General features: G+C 60.0%; 6 protein-coding genes across 6 annotated transcripts; 2 read left to right on the forward strand and 4 right to left on the reverse strand.

Moving 5' to 3' along the window:
• Positions 1-199: 199 nt before the first annotated feature.
• Positions 200-1,816, forward strand: SCHCODRAFT_02489909 (uncharacterized protein; the record flags this gene model as incomplete). The annotated part of the gene is made up of 3 exons (XM_050342916.1): positions 200-991; positions 1,040-1,151; positions 1,206-1,816. The coding sequence occupies 3 exons, from the start codon at positions 200-202 to the stop codon at positions 1,814-1,816; spliced, it is 1,515 nt and encodes a 504-aa protein (XP_050202157.1).
• A 376-nt stretch (positions 1,817-2,192) lies between these two features.
• Positions 2,193-3,171, reverse strand: SCHCODRAFT_02610422 (uncharacterized protein). The gene is made up of 4 exons (XM_003037431.3): positions 3,083-3,171; positions 2,978-3,028; positions 2,818-2,897; positions 2,193-2,630 (listed from the first exon to the last, which is right to left on the reverse strand). The coding sequence occupies exons 1-4, from the start codon at positions 3,149-3,151 to the stop codon at positions 2,417-2,419; spliced, it is 414 nt and encodes a 137-aa protein (XP_003037477.1). The 5' UTR covers positions 3,152-3,171; the 3' UTR covers positions 2,193-2,416.
• Positions 3,172-4,939: 1,768 nt separating this feature from the next.
• On the reverse strand, positions 4,940-6,001 carry SCHCODRAFT_02610430 (uncharacterized protein). Its single transcript, XM_050344424.1, has 2 exons — positions 5,374-6,001; positions 4,940-5,320 (listed from the first exon to the last, which is right to left on the reverse strand). Exons 1-2 carry the CDS (start codon positions 5,688-5,690, stop codon positions 5,074-5,076), a joined length of 564 nt encoding a protein of 187 aa, XP_050202158.1. The 5' UTR covers positions 5,691-6,001; the 3' UTR covers positions 4,940-5,073.
• A 264-nt stretch (positions 6,002-6,265) lies between these two features.
• SCHCODRAFT_02488590 (uncharacterized protein) lies at positions 6,266-8,536 on the forward strand (the record flags this gene model as incomplete). Its single annotated transcript, XM_050342899.1, has 3 exons — positions 6,266-6,512; positions 6,562-7,122; positions 7,173-8,536. 3 exons carry the CDS (start codon positions 6,266-6,268, stop codon positions 8,534-8,536), a joined length of 2,172 nt encoding a protein of 723 aa, XP_050202159.1.
• A 256-nt stretch (positions 8,537-8,792) lies between these two features.
• SCHCODRAFT_02490224 (uncharacterized protein) lies at positions 8,793-9,886 on the reverse strand (the record flags this gene model as incomplete). Its single annotated transcript, XM_050342924.1, has 3 exons — positions 8,793-9,137; positions 9,192-9,347; positions 9,398-9,886. 3 exons carry the CDS (start codon positions 9,884-9,886, stop codon positions 8,793-8,795), a joined length of 990 nt encoding a protein of 329 aa, XP_050202160.1.
• Positions 9,887-10,072: 186 nt separating this feature from the next.
• Positions 10,073-13,986, reverse strand: SCHCODRAFT_02610438 (uncharacterized protein). The gene is made up of 3 exons (XM_003037429.2): positions 13,848-13,986; positions 13,014-13,790; positions 10,073-12,961 (listed from the first exon to the last, which is right to left on the reverse strand). The coding sequence occupies exons 1-3, from the start codon at positions 13,890-13,892 to the stop codon at positions 10,514-10,516; spliced, it is 3,270 nt and encodes a 1,089-aa protein (XP_003037475.1). The 5' UTR covers positions 13,893-13,986; the 3' UTR covers positions 10,073-10,513.
• Between the last annotated feature and the right edge of the window lie 72 nt (positions 13,987-14,058).

A 14,058-nucleotide genomic window follows, 5' to 3' on the forward strand; every position in this document is an offset into this window, starting at 1 on the left:
AACAATAAAAAGCCCTTTGCCCGGTATATTGCCCTGTGCCCTTGCTGTGCACGGGTGCGTGTAGGCGTTGCCGCATGCCATCAGAGACCCCAATTGTATTGCCTGAAATAGCACTGGGCAAGCGATCGAGGCGCCATCATGAACGGCGTCGAGCCCTTCTTGCCCTCGTACAACTTGTTCTCTCCCAACTACCACCACCATGGCGCGGCCGGCCCTCCCGACCTCGTCGTCCGACTTTGCACTACCCGCCTCCGCGATATCGCCCGACAACCACCACCGCGATGAGCCGCTCGCCAAGACCCGCCGCCAGAGCATCCTCGCCTCGCACCTCTCCAGCCCGCTCGCGGAGTCGTTCACCCTGCGCGTGCCGCAGACGCAAGACGCTGCGTCCGACAGTGACCGCGACCGCATGAGCACCGATACGCCGCCCTCCAGTGGGTCCGAGTACCCGCCGCCCCCACCACCCCCAGCCGCCCCGGGCCGCGCACGACGACGTTCGCCACCCCTCACACCTCCCCGCCGCCGCGCGTCCGAGGCCTCGGAGCCCCAGAAGCTGCGCCGCCTCTCACACCCAGTGCGTTTCGATCTAGCGCCTGTGACCCACCCCACTGATAGATCACCTCCCCAGCTCCGCCCGCCGCGCCTGCTCAACCTGCTCTCCGAAGCCGAGGCGCGCCCCGAAGAAAGCGAGGCGCGCGGGGAGGCCGTGTTCCAGCGCCTCGTCGCGTCGGGCACGGAGCTCGCGGCGTTCCCATCCCCGCGCAACGCGCACGACCGCGGGCGCTTCCCGGAGGAGGCGCCCAGCGAGGACGGGGACCAGGGCGACGAGAGCGACGACGATTCCGACGAGGAGGACAACGCGTTCATGGCCGCCAGTGCGCCGATCCCGATCGGCAAGCCGCGGACCCCCGCCGGAAGTGTGTGCGGGGATGACCCGGCGATGCGGGTGTCTGAAAGCCCAAGTGCGGGCAGCCTGATGGACGTGGACGTGGTGAGTGCGCCTGTGTGCGCTGAGAGGGCTTGTCTAATGCAGTTGCAGCCCTCCATCTCGCCGTCGGTATCCTCGATGTCAGTTGCCTCGACCCCTGCACAGCAGTGGCGCTCAACACCTCCGCCCACATCAAGCACAGTGCGGTCTAACAAGCGAAAGCGTGGGTCCACTGTCCTGCCTCTCTTGTCGACCACTTACTAACATAACACCTTAGACGATGACCGCTACGATCCATACCCATCGGCGAAGCGCCGCGCGGTATCACCATCCATCGGCCGCGCGGGTTCTCCATCCTCCTTCATGCGCGGCTACGTTGCTGCCCGCGGCGTCTCCCCACACCTCCACTCGCCTCGCGCGACGCCGCGGATGCCGCTTGCCATACCAAAGAGCATACCCGGAAGCTCATGCAGCTCCGCAGCCTCCAGTCCCACCGTTGGTGGCTTGCTCACCAACGGCGGAAGCGTGTTGTTCAGTCCCGGAACATCCAATCCTTCAAGTAGCCAGGCATCGAACAACAACGGCAATGGCAACGGCATGCATGCCTCTTCCAGCTCGTCAAGCAGTTCCGGCATGAACTCGCTCGCAGGGAGCCCCAATGGCTACACCAGCCCAACCATCTTCGCCGGCAGTCCGAGCTCCTATAGCTCCGGCCTATCCTTCGCTCGCCCGGTCGGCATGACCGCGAGCCCCACATTGCGCGCCTCCATGGGCCTGGCGAGCCCCATCCTGCGCCCCGTCGTGCGCTCGTGGCTCAAGGAGGGCGAGGAACCCGAAGTAGAAGGAGCAGGGGAGCGGGTGAACGGGCTCACTCTCGGGGAGAGATAGCGGTGAAGAGCGGTGTCGTGGTCTTTCCATTCTCATCTCGTCTGCACTGTTGTCTCGCACCCGTCACGCCCTGCTCTGCTGCTCTCCGTCCCGCTCGCTGTCGTGCTGTTGTGTATACTTGCCGTGGCTTGCATGTCTCGTGTTTCTTTCTTTTCATCATTTCCTCTTCCATCTCACCACCTTACTCCTGCGCCTCCTCGTCCACCTTGCGTGTCCCCATTATCCATTCCTCTTTCACTCGGAATCACCGTGCTTCATATTCATCACCATCCCATTTTTCTTTTCCGTCGTATTATTTTTTCTACTCTTTTTTCTCGTATTCTATCGTATTTTACGCCTCGGATCCCCTCCACGTATTGTATACCTACCGCCCTTAGTGTTGCCCATGTACTTACGACTTACCCTTATGACCTCGTCTTTATGTGTTGTGAAGTGTAGTGATCTAATTCTAAGTATTGAACGATCCTGGCTTGCGTGTGTTGTTCGTGTTCGGTCGGATGCAGGAGGTGAAGATAGAGCTACAGAAAGGCTACAGATCGAAGAGAGCTGGATATCCACAGGCGATAATGACATGAACACAGACAAGCATACAAGCGCACATTATGATGCTGACCCGCCAGCAGCTGGTGCCGCGTCCGTCTCCATCTCCGCGCTTGCCTCCGGCACTGCGCGCGCTCTCCGTGTATCGCGTCCCAGACCAGCGGCAGCCTCGGCTTCCTCGATGGTGTAGGCCGGTTCTGCAAGGCGCTTGCACCGGCGCTTGTGGAGCTTGGAGCGCCAGTGAGTGTGGAGGGCGGCGTCGGTTTCGAAGTATCTGAGATAGGGGGTTAGATGAGTGGAGATGAGGATGAGGTGGAAGAGGGATGGGAGGTGGTGGATGCGCAGGGAGGAGTGATGGGTGTGAAGGCGAGGGCGAGGGACGCGCGGAGGAGAGGGACAAGGGCCAAGGGGAGTAAATGGTGGACACGAGGGCGTCTCATGAGGGTGAGAGGAGTACTGACTTTGCGCATTCGACGCAGTAATGTTGCGCGAGACCGGGCTTTTCGTAGTCGAGCTCCTGGGCCTCTAGCTTGGCACGGTTCTGCAAAGGTGCGTTAGTACGACAAGAGTAGATGGGCATAAGGGACGTGTCCCAATGTGCATGAACTCCTCAGAACGCACCTTGGGATCCAAGTCTATAAGCTGAATCTGGTCAAGGTCCTTCGAGCGGACCTATGCTTCTCGTCAGTAACACAACCTTCCCCTCGTTTCAAAACCCATACGCACTCTTGTCCTTGCCGCACGGTGTACATCGCGCCGGGCGTGGTGCGCGCGAGAACGGCGGAGGCGACCCATGATAGATGGATGGAGAGGTGGCTGAAGGGAGGGGAATGGATTATTGCTGATGGCGTTCCACGTGGGTGGGCGATCGATCGGGGCGGGGCCGCTGGCATCATGTTCGGTGTTGCACTTGACCACGACCTCTGTGCTGAGCTTGCCATGCTTTATTGCCTTATCAGGCCAGAATTCTTGCGCGAATCTTGCTGCATATTTAAGACCCCTCTCTGTCAACGCTGGGTGCTGTACCTTGCTCAATTGGCTGGCGATACGCGCCCATATAAGAAGTACGCCCTGTGGCGGCGGCTCATGAGAGTCGCATGCACTCTCCTGCAATTCAACACTGGACTCGTATCGCGCAATTCCTACCACCTTTCAAGTCAATTCGATCCTCTGACCTGTTGCTCGCGCTACCACACAATACTTCGCTGTTCCTGCCCTTTTCTCAAGCGCGCCCTTACGCGATACACACGGTGTGTCTCGCACCCACCGTACCTCGATTATAACCGCGCACAACGGCCATGAATACCTCGAAGTCATTCTTGCATCCTTGCACCGGTCCCGTGCTCTCCCTCTTCTATGCTCTACCACGCGGTTCGACACACCGGCAACTTCCTAGCGCCTGTTAAAACGGAATTCACCGTCGTAAGAATTTCTCGACAGCGTGTGTGACTCACCGGTACTCTCCTAGCGCCTGTCATAACCTCATAGACCCTCTCGAAAATACGCACTTGTCATGTCGCCAAGCTCTGGCCGTCGTAAATACACTCTCCTCCGAGTTCTTGTGCTATGCTACTGGTCTTGACTTGCAGGGTTACACCATCCTTCACTGGGCATCGTACGCGACCGCGACTCCGTCTTTTCCTGGTGCGCGACTTCGCCTGTACTTGGCCATACTTCCTTCACCGCCACTCTACAAATAGGACAGCCCCATTTAGCCCTGTACTTGGCACATCCACTGCTATTTTCTCTTGTCATAAAGATCTCTTGGCAGATTTGGGCGTAATGGACAGGTCGTTTGTGGTGCTAGACCGCTTTAGCGCATTACTGGGCGAGATCTATAGGCGCTGGGCAGGCCCTCCACTTCCCTCCTCGCGTCAGCTGTCTCGAAGCCAAGGAGAACGAGGAGACACATTCCTATGTCGCATCTTCCCCCAAGGATGTCGAGGCCTATTTTTCTATGCGGCGTTGCACGTACTTGAGCGCGGCGTTATGATAGCCTCCCCGGCATCTTGACCTTCATGGCATTCCCTCAGGCGCGGCGCTATTTCCGGAGGCCCGCCAGCTCCTTGAGCACCCGCATCGTTGTGCAAGCTTCTCCTTCTGCTCGTGATAGTTTCCCGCGGCATCGTATACCGCATGCGTCTAGCGCCGTGCCCAGCGGGCTTGGGACGCGTCCCATCTCATCGTGACGCCAAGTTCGAGCTCTACAGGTGCCGAGTTCTTCATTCAGAAGACGAGACCTTCATTCAGGCGATGAGCCCTTCATTCAGGTGATGACGCCCCCGTCTTCATTCGAGCGACCTGGTTCTCATCGGGACGGAGCACTCTCTACCCACGGCGCCCCCCTACCCACGAAGATCGCCTCCCCGCCTTCCCCCGCACCCAAGCCCTTCGCGCCGATCCTTATGGGCTGAGGCTATCAGGGATGTGGTAAGCGCGATCATGAAAGGGAGGGCTTGGCAACGAGTGACCCAGTTGGAATTAGGCAAGGGAGGACTTGGCATAGCGCACCGAGGCTGGCCTACAGACCCCGGACTCCTTGTCAGGGTTTACCGCATCTCCATCGTAAGGTCATCCGCACCTCTGTCATCAACGCCTCCCACAACCTCGACTTCGCCAAGAGGTAGACTGCCCGCACGTTCATTCATTGTGTGTTTACCTCGCCAGGGCCAATCATGGTTTGTGGCATGCGTTGGATTGCCACTTGCCTCCCGAATCTATACGCCAGAAAGTTGCGGTCTGTATGGCCGCCTGTTGGCGCTCTCGACGACCTCGCTAGTCGTACTCTCGCTCGCTGGGTGGCCGTATACCTCCGCATACATCCTCACCTCAATTCGGCTATGCAAGCGACTAGAGTATGCACTGGTCGCAATGGAATTGACATCAGCAAGCAAAGCCGAGGTGCGTAAGACGAATTCGCACATAATGACATCGCCGTATAGCCCAAGGCGTAAATACCTATAGGTGAAGTCCGGTTGCAGGTATGCGTCCGTGGTGAAGCCTTACGGTGACGATAGTACGAGATCAACCGAGAAGTGCGAAGTCGTCGTGGCGGCGGCGCGAGAATGTCATGGCAGAGGTGCGAGAATATCGTGGCAGCAACACGAAGTCTTCTGGCGGCCGGCGATGGCTTGCCAAGTTCAGCGCATGGCTTGAACGCGTTCGCACGATATCCACGTCGCCGTCGAGAAATCCACAATATCGGGTGGTATCCCTCTGCCAAGTGTATACTCCTCGACGATTGAGGTGGGTTGTATGGTTGCTGGATCACTTGGATGGAGCCATAATTGCCGCGGGCAGGAATACAGGTCTCTTTCGCTTGGCTGGTCATCATTGCGAGGTGCCCTGGACAGGTACTCCTCGCGCACCGAAGCGGTAAGGACCTGCACTGCCAGGACGTGTCTCAGCAGCGCATTCCCGGAGCGAGCGGGAGTCTCAACAGGCGCCGGACGCGCAAATAGAGCACAACAAAGGCCCGGCTTGGCGCGTGCGAATGAGAGACGCACGGACGTGGAAGATTGTGCCAAGAGGTCTTGGCGGTCAAGAGGACCAAGCCCGGATTGAGCCCGGACCGAAGCCAAGGGATTGCCGCGGGCAGATATGTTTTCGGACGTCGTCGCAGCAGAAAATATCAGCAAAATAGCCAGTAAGTCGTTGAAGCGCAAGTCAAGGGCGCGACGGCCGTCCGGAGGCTTTGGGTGCGTGGGAAGGCACGGAAAGAATGATACAACCCGATTAGGCAATTGATCGGAGAGGTCCGCTTCGAGAGCGTGGCTGTGCAGTCTGGCTTGGCCTCTTGGCGCTCTTGGCAGGGAAAGGGGGAGACGGATTATATAGATGGCGCATCTGCACTCGTCCCCTTTTCGCGACCGACAGCATATTCCCCGCCTGGTCTACACGCCGACGCCCATGACAGCCCCCGCCCCCAACTCACAGGCCTCGGACCGCCCCCCGTCGCCCGCACGCTCCGGGGACGCACACAGGTGCCAATGGGTCGACTGCACACTCGACTTCAGCGACCCCGAGGTACTCTACAACCATCTCTGCAACGACCACATCGGACGCAAGAGCACCAATAACCTCTGTCTCACATGCAAGTGGAAGGACTGCACCGTCACATGCGCAAAGCGCGACCACATTACCTCCCACATGCGAGGTATGTCCTCCATCCTTCCCATCCCCCGTCTCATGCTGACTTTGCCCAGTACATACTCCCTTGAAGCCCCACATCTGCGAAATATGCAAGAAATCCTTCAAGCGTCCCCAGGACCTGAAGAAGCACGAGAAGATCCACACGGAGGAGCACCACCAGCAGCACAAGCACTCGAAAGCGATCACCGTCCAGGATCCGGCCTACGTTTCCCGCGTCCGCGGCAGCTCAGTCTCGCGCGCCCCGGAGGACTACTCGAGCAAGCACCTCGACGTCCCCTCTGCCCGCATGCCCTCTTCCCGCTCATCCTCCGATGGTACGTGGGATGAGCGCGGCCGAATGCGTCCCGTCTCACACCATACAGGAGGCTCGCACTACGTACATACGCCCTCGCCCGAGATAACGTCCCCGATGGACCATCGCGACCACCACCGCCGCAGCCACTCCCACCACACGCCACCCAGCCACATGTTCATGCCGAACGACTCTCTGCCACAGTGGGAGGTGCTGCGTCCTGAAGCTCACGCCTCCGCTGGGCAGAAACGCTCCCACGATTTCATGGACGACTTCTTTACCGACATGAAGAAGCGACGTGTCAGCCCGTCATATGATCCTCGTAAGTCCGCGTCACTAAACTTACCCACTCAAGCTAATGCATTGCTACAGGCATGGCGGAGAGACTGAACCAGCTGGCGGCGTATCAGAGCCAGGACGTCGGGTTCAACCCGCGCTCTGTGTCGTTCGATATCCGCACACCCGAGGAGCTGTCTGCTGTCAACGAGTTTTTGGTTACTTTGGGCCGGAGCGTCGCTGCACGGACGGTGCCAATCTCGCAGCAGCAACAACAGCAACAGCAGCAGCACATGGCCCAGCAGCAGGCCCCAGCGCTCGACGACTTCACAGCTGACCTCTTCGATACCGCTAGCCTCAATCAGCTTGGGCTGGCAGGCCTGCCGGGTATGCCCCCACCCTCGCCGCCCAATCACTTTGCGACGTCGAATGGCCAGGGCATGCATCGCTCGTCCATGTCTTCGTCGTCCTCTGGCTACAGCGTGTACCCCAACCTCGAGGACGCCTTCCCCATCCCGCCGATGCCTGACTACCAGCATGCACCCATCTCACATCACTCCAACTCCCGTCGCGCTTCCGCGAGCAAGTACTCGAACATGGGCGGCTACGGCAACTACCAGCACCAGCCGACGCCGCCGCTCGAGATCAGCTCGCCGCATTCGTCGGTGAGCACGCCGCTCACTTCGACACCGCCCCACCTACCTGAGCACCAGCACCTGCCGGATCATCAGCTCCTCGCCGACTTCGACTACCTGCGGCCCACACGCGGCCCCGCGCCGGCGGCGCACCTCGCAGCCGATTATGCGGCGGCGGGCAAGGCCATGCGCACTATCGTGCCGCTCAAGTCGGTCCCGCCTGCCCGTCCTGCCACCCGCGATGCGGCGGAGGTGCAGGAGGCGCCTGCAGACCGCACCTCGCGTCGCAGCGTCTCGCCGGGCCCGCGCTCGGGCGGCTTTTCGCGCCTGTACCCGCTGCTCACGTCGGGCGACGCGGACCTCAAGCTGCCCCCGCTCGCATCGCGCGGCGAGGGCCGCGAACAGGGCGTCAGCCTGCCCTCGATCCGCGACCTATCCTCGTCGACGCGCGGCTCGCCCGGGCGTGCCTACCCGCGCCTGTCAGACGTCGACGCTGGGCGCGCGGGCGGGAGCGGGAGTACCCCGGGCCCCGAGAAGCGCGCGTCGTCCGAGGAGCTTGCGCGGGATATGGGGCGCATCGACCTCAAGGCGGGCGAGAATAGCGTCGCGGACAAGAGGCGGCACGCGATGCTGATCCGCGAGCTGCTGGTGAGCATCAACGAGCAGTACAAGCGGCGGCTGGCGGAGGAGCGCGAGCGCGAGCGGATTGTGGAGGACGAGAGCGATGTGGAGATGCGCACGCCGCGGAGCGAGCAGCTGGAGATTGACGAGCTGGAGGCGTCGCCCATGGTGAGGCCGCGGGATGTGGAGATGCTGGCTGCATGAAAGGGGTAGTTGTTCATGCATGTGGAAGACGCGTCGCGTTGTTTGATTTTCTATACCTGATGCCTTCGTGGAAATACGATTCTCTACTGCTAATTTATCGCCTTATTGCCTATGGACCGCAACTGTAAAGCTTGTAATAATATCTGCGCTTACCCCTCAACTCGACGTGGTTGCTGGTATACAGATGATACTCGTTAGATTGCAAGTGAACTCCGGCAAACTCTACAATGCTTGACTGCTATATCAGATGTCGACACTAAAGACTTAGTTCAGGATACAATAAGGATCCATCAGGCGCTCGCGGCCTCCCCCAAAAAACACCCAGCCATGGAAACCGAGAGTCGAAGTACTCATAGATCCGCTTGGCATGCAAAGATGGATATTCGAAGAGTCGAGCGAGCTGCACAATGTCAATGGACATGTTGAGTTTCGGATCGTGCTCACACCCAATGCCGGCGAGATGGGGCGGGGCGTCGTTGGTCCAGTCGAGGAAGACGACCTGGTTGTGGGCGACGTCAATGAGGACGTTGGCATCGCGCACGTCGCAGTGGACGATGCCCCGCGCGTGCGCCTGAAGGAGGGTCGAGATGCCGGTTTCGAGCTTTGTGGCAAGGTGAGGTTAACGAGCGAATGGAGATCACGATGTTGGACTCACCAACGCCAGGTAAGTATCGTAGTCGCGATACTTGATCAGCTCAGAAGGAGCTGAGTCTTCGGAGTCGACGACCGTGGCGACCTCTGTCATGCGAGGCCCGTGTATATACTCCAGAGCAAGTACTTGAACTCCAGGTTCGCCCCAAGGCACTGATACCTTTGCAAACATGAGTATGCTAGTCCTGAATATCATTTGAGTTGCCTCACCTCATTCACCCCGTAGAAGTACGGGACAGTAATCCCTTGCAAGTCGCCCAGTGCCTGGTACGCCGCAACTTGATATGCCACGATGTCGTCAGGAAACGTATACTCGGCAAGGTTAACACAATTTTCGCTAACAACGTCAAAGCCGGGCATCTCGAGATGACTAGGGATGATGAATTTTAAGACCAGCTCGATCGTAGTGCTAGGGTCAGAGCTTGTAGGTCGCGCTAACCAAACTTGTGATTGGTACTGTGGACCCTGCTGCAGCGCCTTCACCAGAACATATGTGGCCATAGCTTGTATACGGCCGATGGGTGACCGCCGAGCGTCTACTCCACCAATGTCGTTTGGTGCTGCGAGAGCGAGTTCAAAGGTCAAGCCCTTGTCGAGTGGCAAAATTTCCGTCGCCCGCGTCTGGAACCACTCCATGCGCTCGCAGTAGTTATCGAGGGATTCCTTGTCATCAAAAGCGAACGGCCTGGATGGCGTCATCTTGCACTTAATGCACCGAGAAATGTAGTTGGAAGCCTATGAATGATGTTGCAGAAGTCGAGGAGTGAGGAAAAAAGACACGAGCATGAAATGAGGCAGAAGGCATTCAACATCACCACGTGATTGTGGCGTGACCTAGAGTAGAATTCTACGGTAACTTGACTTGTGTCGCTCGCTATTGCTCAGTTCAGGAATGGTAACCAGTATGGTGCATTAACCTAGATAGTAAGGTACCCACGTCCTACGTGAGCAACGGCGCCAGTATCCTTAGCGTAACTACAGCGTACCTTGGACGGCGAGCCCGACAGGAAAAGAAGAAAAGGAAACTACAGCGGACATGTACTTGGGACGGGCACCAGATGTCCGGGTCGCAGAGTAGGTGTATCATCGTGAAATAGCAAACTAGAACAACGCAGACAGCGTCCGTGGTATCTGGGTCTATGTACTTAGATATGTAGTAGTCGTAACCGAGCAAGTGAGCGTAGGTCCGAGCATCGCGTCTGAACTATAGACATGGCATAGTACATGCAGACTGGGCGCTGCCGGGGCAGTGGAGGGTCGGGGGTAAATATGTGTAAGGGAAACCATAAAGAGGAGGGGACTCTAGTGTAGAGAGTCTGCGCACAGTTAGTGCGCGGTCGTCAACCCATCGTGAAGTTTGGTCCAGTGCTCGGGCGCTCGGTTCGTGTCCAGCTTCATCACTGGGAACGGCGCCGGCTTGTAGTCCGACTCGCGAGGCGGCTCCGGCAGGGGGTTGGTCGCCAACGGGGGCAGCTCCGCAGACCGCGCCGCCGACGCGCTGTTCCTCCGCCCGCCCATGCCCTGCAGCGGCTGCACAACGAACGCCGTGTGGCTTGACCCATGCGCAACGACGGTGTCCCCGTGCGCGATCATCGCGTCCAGATCCTTGGAGATCGGCCGCGGCGGCGTCGACGACGCCTCAGAACTGATGCGCCGCGAGTTGTACTCGTCGGTGTTCGTCAAGCTCTTCGCCTTGAACAGGCGCTCCATCTCCCACGCCTCGCGCGCGCGGACCGCGTTCAGGTCGTCCGCCGCTGGCATCTCTGATGTGGGTCGCACCGACCTCGTAGTCGAGGCGCGCTCGAGGGGCCGCGCCTGGGGCGAAGCGGGGGTAGGCGGCGTCGGCTTGTTCACGGACACGCGCTCGACCGACTGGTGACGGTCCTCTGAGCGGCGGCGCGTCGCCTTCGGCTCCTCCGTGCGCGAGGTATCATGCTGCGTCTCGGGACTCATCGCGCGCGTAGTGACCTGGCTCTCGCTCCCGCGGCGCTTGCTGCTGCGCTGCTCCTTCGAATGCCGCCGCACCGCATCTGTGCTGTCACGCTCCTTCCCCTTGCTCTTCGACGAGCTCCGGTTGTGTGACTCCATCACCTCCCACTGCTCGCCCATGGCGTCCTGAATCGTGTCTGCGGACGCAAACACCCTCCCCGACTCGCTGCGCACCAGCCGGAACGTCTCGGTGTGCCGAGTGTATGTGGCACTCAAGGACGGCGAAGGCTCGCCGGAAGGCTTGAACTCGGGTTCAGGAATGTCCTTCGGGGGCAAGGTCGGCGCGACCGTGGATGGTGACGGTGGCACGATAGGCATAACCTGGGGCGTAGGTGGGTTCGCAATCACCGACGCTGTGGACAGCGGCGTATTGTCCATGCCCATATACGAGATCGGCGGAGCCCATGGCGGGGGCGCCGAGTGCGAGGAGCGCTTGCCACGGGTAGGCGACGACTGCGACGACGCATGCTTCGCAGCAGACATCATAGGCTTCGGGGACGAGATAATGGGGCGCGTCGCCGAGATTGTCCTCTCGCGCTCATGCGAGCGACGGGAGCTCTTCGACGTGTCCAGGTCCTGCGAACGGGAGACCGCATGACGCTTATCTGGAGAAGAGGAGCTCGCGCGGGGAAGATGGACCGGCGGTGACGTCCTCTGGCTCTCATACGACGCCCTAGAGGGACGAGCTGAGCTCTCGCTGTTCCGATGGGTGGGGGTAAACGGGGACTTCGACTCTTTCACGGGAGTCGGCTGGGGAGGAACGGATGACGAGGGCCGCTGACTAGCACTCGCCGAATTACCGGACATTGGCCGCCCCGTGTCAACGGGTGGCGGGGAGACCCGTGCAGCCGCTGCAGCATGGACAGCAGGCGTCTCGATCGCTGCGGGGGCGGTGTGCTGCTTCCTCGCTGTCGGGTGCTCAGCGGGCAACTCCGCCGGAGCTGACTTCCTGGGTGTGCCCTCGCTCCCCGAATCTGCATGCGCGTCCGGGTTGGCAACAGTCAGCCTGCCAATCGAGAAGGGTGCCTCAATCGATACTGAGGAGCGGTTATCTGCGTCCTGCAACGCACGTGGGGGCTCAACAGCTGGCGGCGCAACCTCGACGGGCGACGCGGGGGTCGTCACGACTGGCGGCGGCGCTGCTTCGGGCGTCGGCGCCTCAGTTGCAGGTGGCGGAGCTGGCGTTCCTGATTCCCTGCCGTCGTGCTTGGCATCGTCAGCACTGATGTGTTGCCACTCCTGTATGTCTTGGCTCACACTGTCGTCCTTCGCATGCTCGGGGGCCTGCAGTGTCGAGGAGCTGCTTGGCTGCCGCTCGTGCTGCGGCTTGCGTACGACACTGAAACGCCGCGCGATACGCCCCAGCACGCTGCCCCGGCGCTCTTTCTTGATATTGGTGACCGCCGGTACCTGCAACATCGACATGCGCTTCGGGTATTCGCCACCCGACGTCGGTAGAGTCGTGAGGGACGCCGATATGGGGAGCTTGACTTCGGACTTGGAAGCCTTGTCCGGGATTTCCGCATCAGAAGGGGAGTTGGGCATGGAAATGGGACCGCGTTCGTCGATTGTGGCGGACTTCGTGTCCTTGTTGTCCTTGCGGAAAGCGCCGAAAAGTGGCGCGCGTCGCTTGCTGAGCTTGCGAGGTATACGGGGCCCCGTGCCCTCCTGTTCTGCCGCCGGTGGCGGACGCAAGTGGACAGCGGACGTCGACTGCGACAAAGGCGAGGGGGTAACTGTGCGATGACGGGTCACGCCATTGAGGCTAGAGACGCGGGACCGGGTCTAGCGGGCTGTAATTAGCACGCGCGGGAGAACGTTGGAGGAAAAGACGAACATCAACATCTACAACGGATGGGGCTGTAATGCCCGCGTCATAGGGCGACTGATGGTGCCAGTTCATACCGTAGGGGTCGGACGCGTCCAGCAGGTCGACCGTATCATGGGCAGCGGTCAGCGAAGTTTTCCGTGATCGTGGCTTTCCATTGACATCGGCGGCAATGCGCACTTGTGAAGAGCTCGGTGTAGGGAGAGGGGAGTTGGACGGACTTCTGCTCAAGCCAGCCGAATCCTCCGAGCGTTCTTGCATGGAGGCGGTCGCCATGGGGGGAAAGGAGGGAGAAAAGAATGACGACGGTCGGGCGCGTGTTACGCTGGGAGGCTTGAGGTGCTGGTTGCGGTACCATCTGGGGCCAACGGGGTTGTGGATGGTGTACTTGACGACTTGGCCGGGGTAGATGACCCAGTGGTTGGTCGTGAACCAGTCGGGACGCTCTGGGAGAACCTCTGGGATGATTGATGCGGCCGCGGCGAGGTCTGTCGTGGAGGGATGCGTGGCGAGGGAGGCGAGGTCGGACCTGTCCTGTGACGGGTCGCGCGAGTGCAGGAGGCCGTTCGGGGAGAGCTGGTTGGGCACTGGCGGGGGCGCGGCGGGGACTGCGGAGGCGCGCTTGGTGCTCTTGCGGTGGAAGAGACCGTGGCCAGAGCCAGATTTTCTCTTGGAGGCCTTTGAGGCCTGCCTCTCGAGCTTGTCCTGCTTCTCCTTGCGCTCCATGTCGGCATAAAACGCGCTGAGATCTGCTGGCGACGCGGTCGTCTTGCCAGGACCGCCCGACTGGGATGGGATGATGGTAAATACGATGGGATAAAGGGATTGGAAATATCAACAAACCGCCTCTTCGAACGGCTCCACGCCGAACGATCCGTAGGACGCCATGAGGTTGATGTTGCCTTTTTCCGTGAATTTCTGGCGCCTTTTCTCGTCGTTTGCTGCGTTCTGGGCGACGTTTCGACGGCGTACAAGGGCAAGCCGCGCATCTCAATTCACTGGCTGCCTCCGCCACCGCACGTGCAGGCCGAGTCCCCCAGTCACCAGACGCGCT

This window comes from Schizophyllum commune (genome assembly GCF_000143185.2).
Source record: "Schizophyllum commune H4-8 unplaced genomic scaffold SCHCOscaffold_2, whole genome shotgun sequence".
Lineage (NCBI taxonomy): Eukaryota > Fungi > Basidiomycota > Agaricomycetes > Agaricales > Schizophyllaceae > Schizophyllum > Schizophyllum commune.

Excerpts from the sequence above, each read along its gene's own strand:
- SCHCODRAFT_02610422 (XM_003037431.3), bottom strand. The coding sequence starts at position 3,151 with ATGGGTCGCCTCCGCCGTTCTCGCGCGCACCACGCCCGGCGCGATGTA. Across the intron at positions 2,898-2,977 it reads TTATAGACTTGGATCCCAAG|AACCGTGCCAAGCTAGAGGC; the intron begins GTGCGTTCTGAG and ends GCACCTTTGCAG. Across the intron at positions 2,631-2,817 it reads TACTGCGTCGAATGCGCAAA|ATACTTCGAAACCGACGCCG; the intron begins GTCAGTACTCCT and ends CCCCTATCTCAG.
- SCHCODRAFT_02610430 (XM_050344424.1), bottom strand. The coding sequence starts at position 5,690 with ATGATGACCAGCCAAGCGAAAGAGACCTGTATTCCTGCCCGCGGCAAT. Across the intron at positions 5,321-5,373 it reads ACTTCTCGGTTGATCTCGTA|CTATAGGTATTTACGCCTTG; the intron begins CTATCGTCACCG and ends ACCGGACTTCAC.
- SCHCODRAFT_02610438 (XM_003037429.2), bottom strand. The coding sequence starts at position 13,892 with ATGGCGTCCTACGGATCGTTCGGCGTGGAGCCGTTCGAAGAGGCG. Across the intron at positions 13,791-13,847 it reads TGGAGCCGTTCGAAGAGGCG|TCGGGCGGTCCTGGCAAGAC; the intron begins GTTTGTTGATAT and ends ATCCCATCCCAG. Across the intron at positions 12,962-13,013 it reads CATCCGTTGTAGATGTTGAT|ACCCGGTCCCGCGTCTCTAG; the intron begins GTTCGTCTTTTC and ends ACAGCCCGCTAG.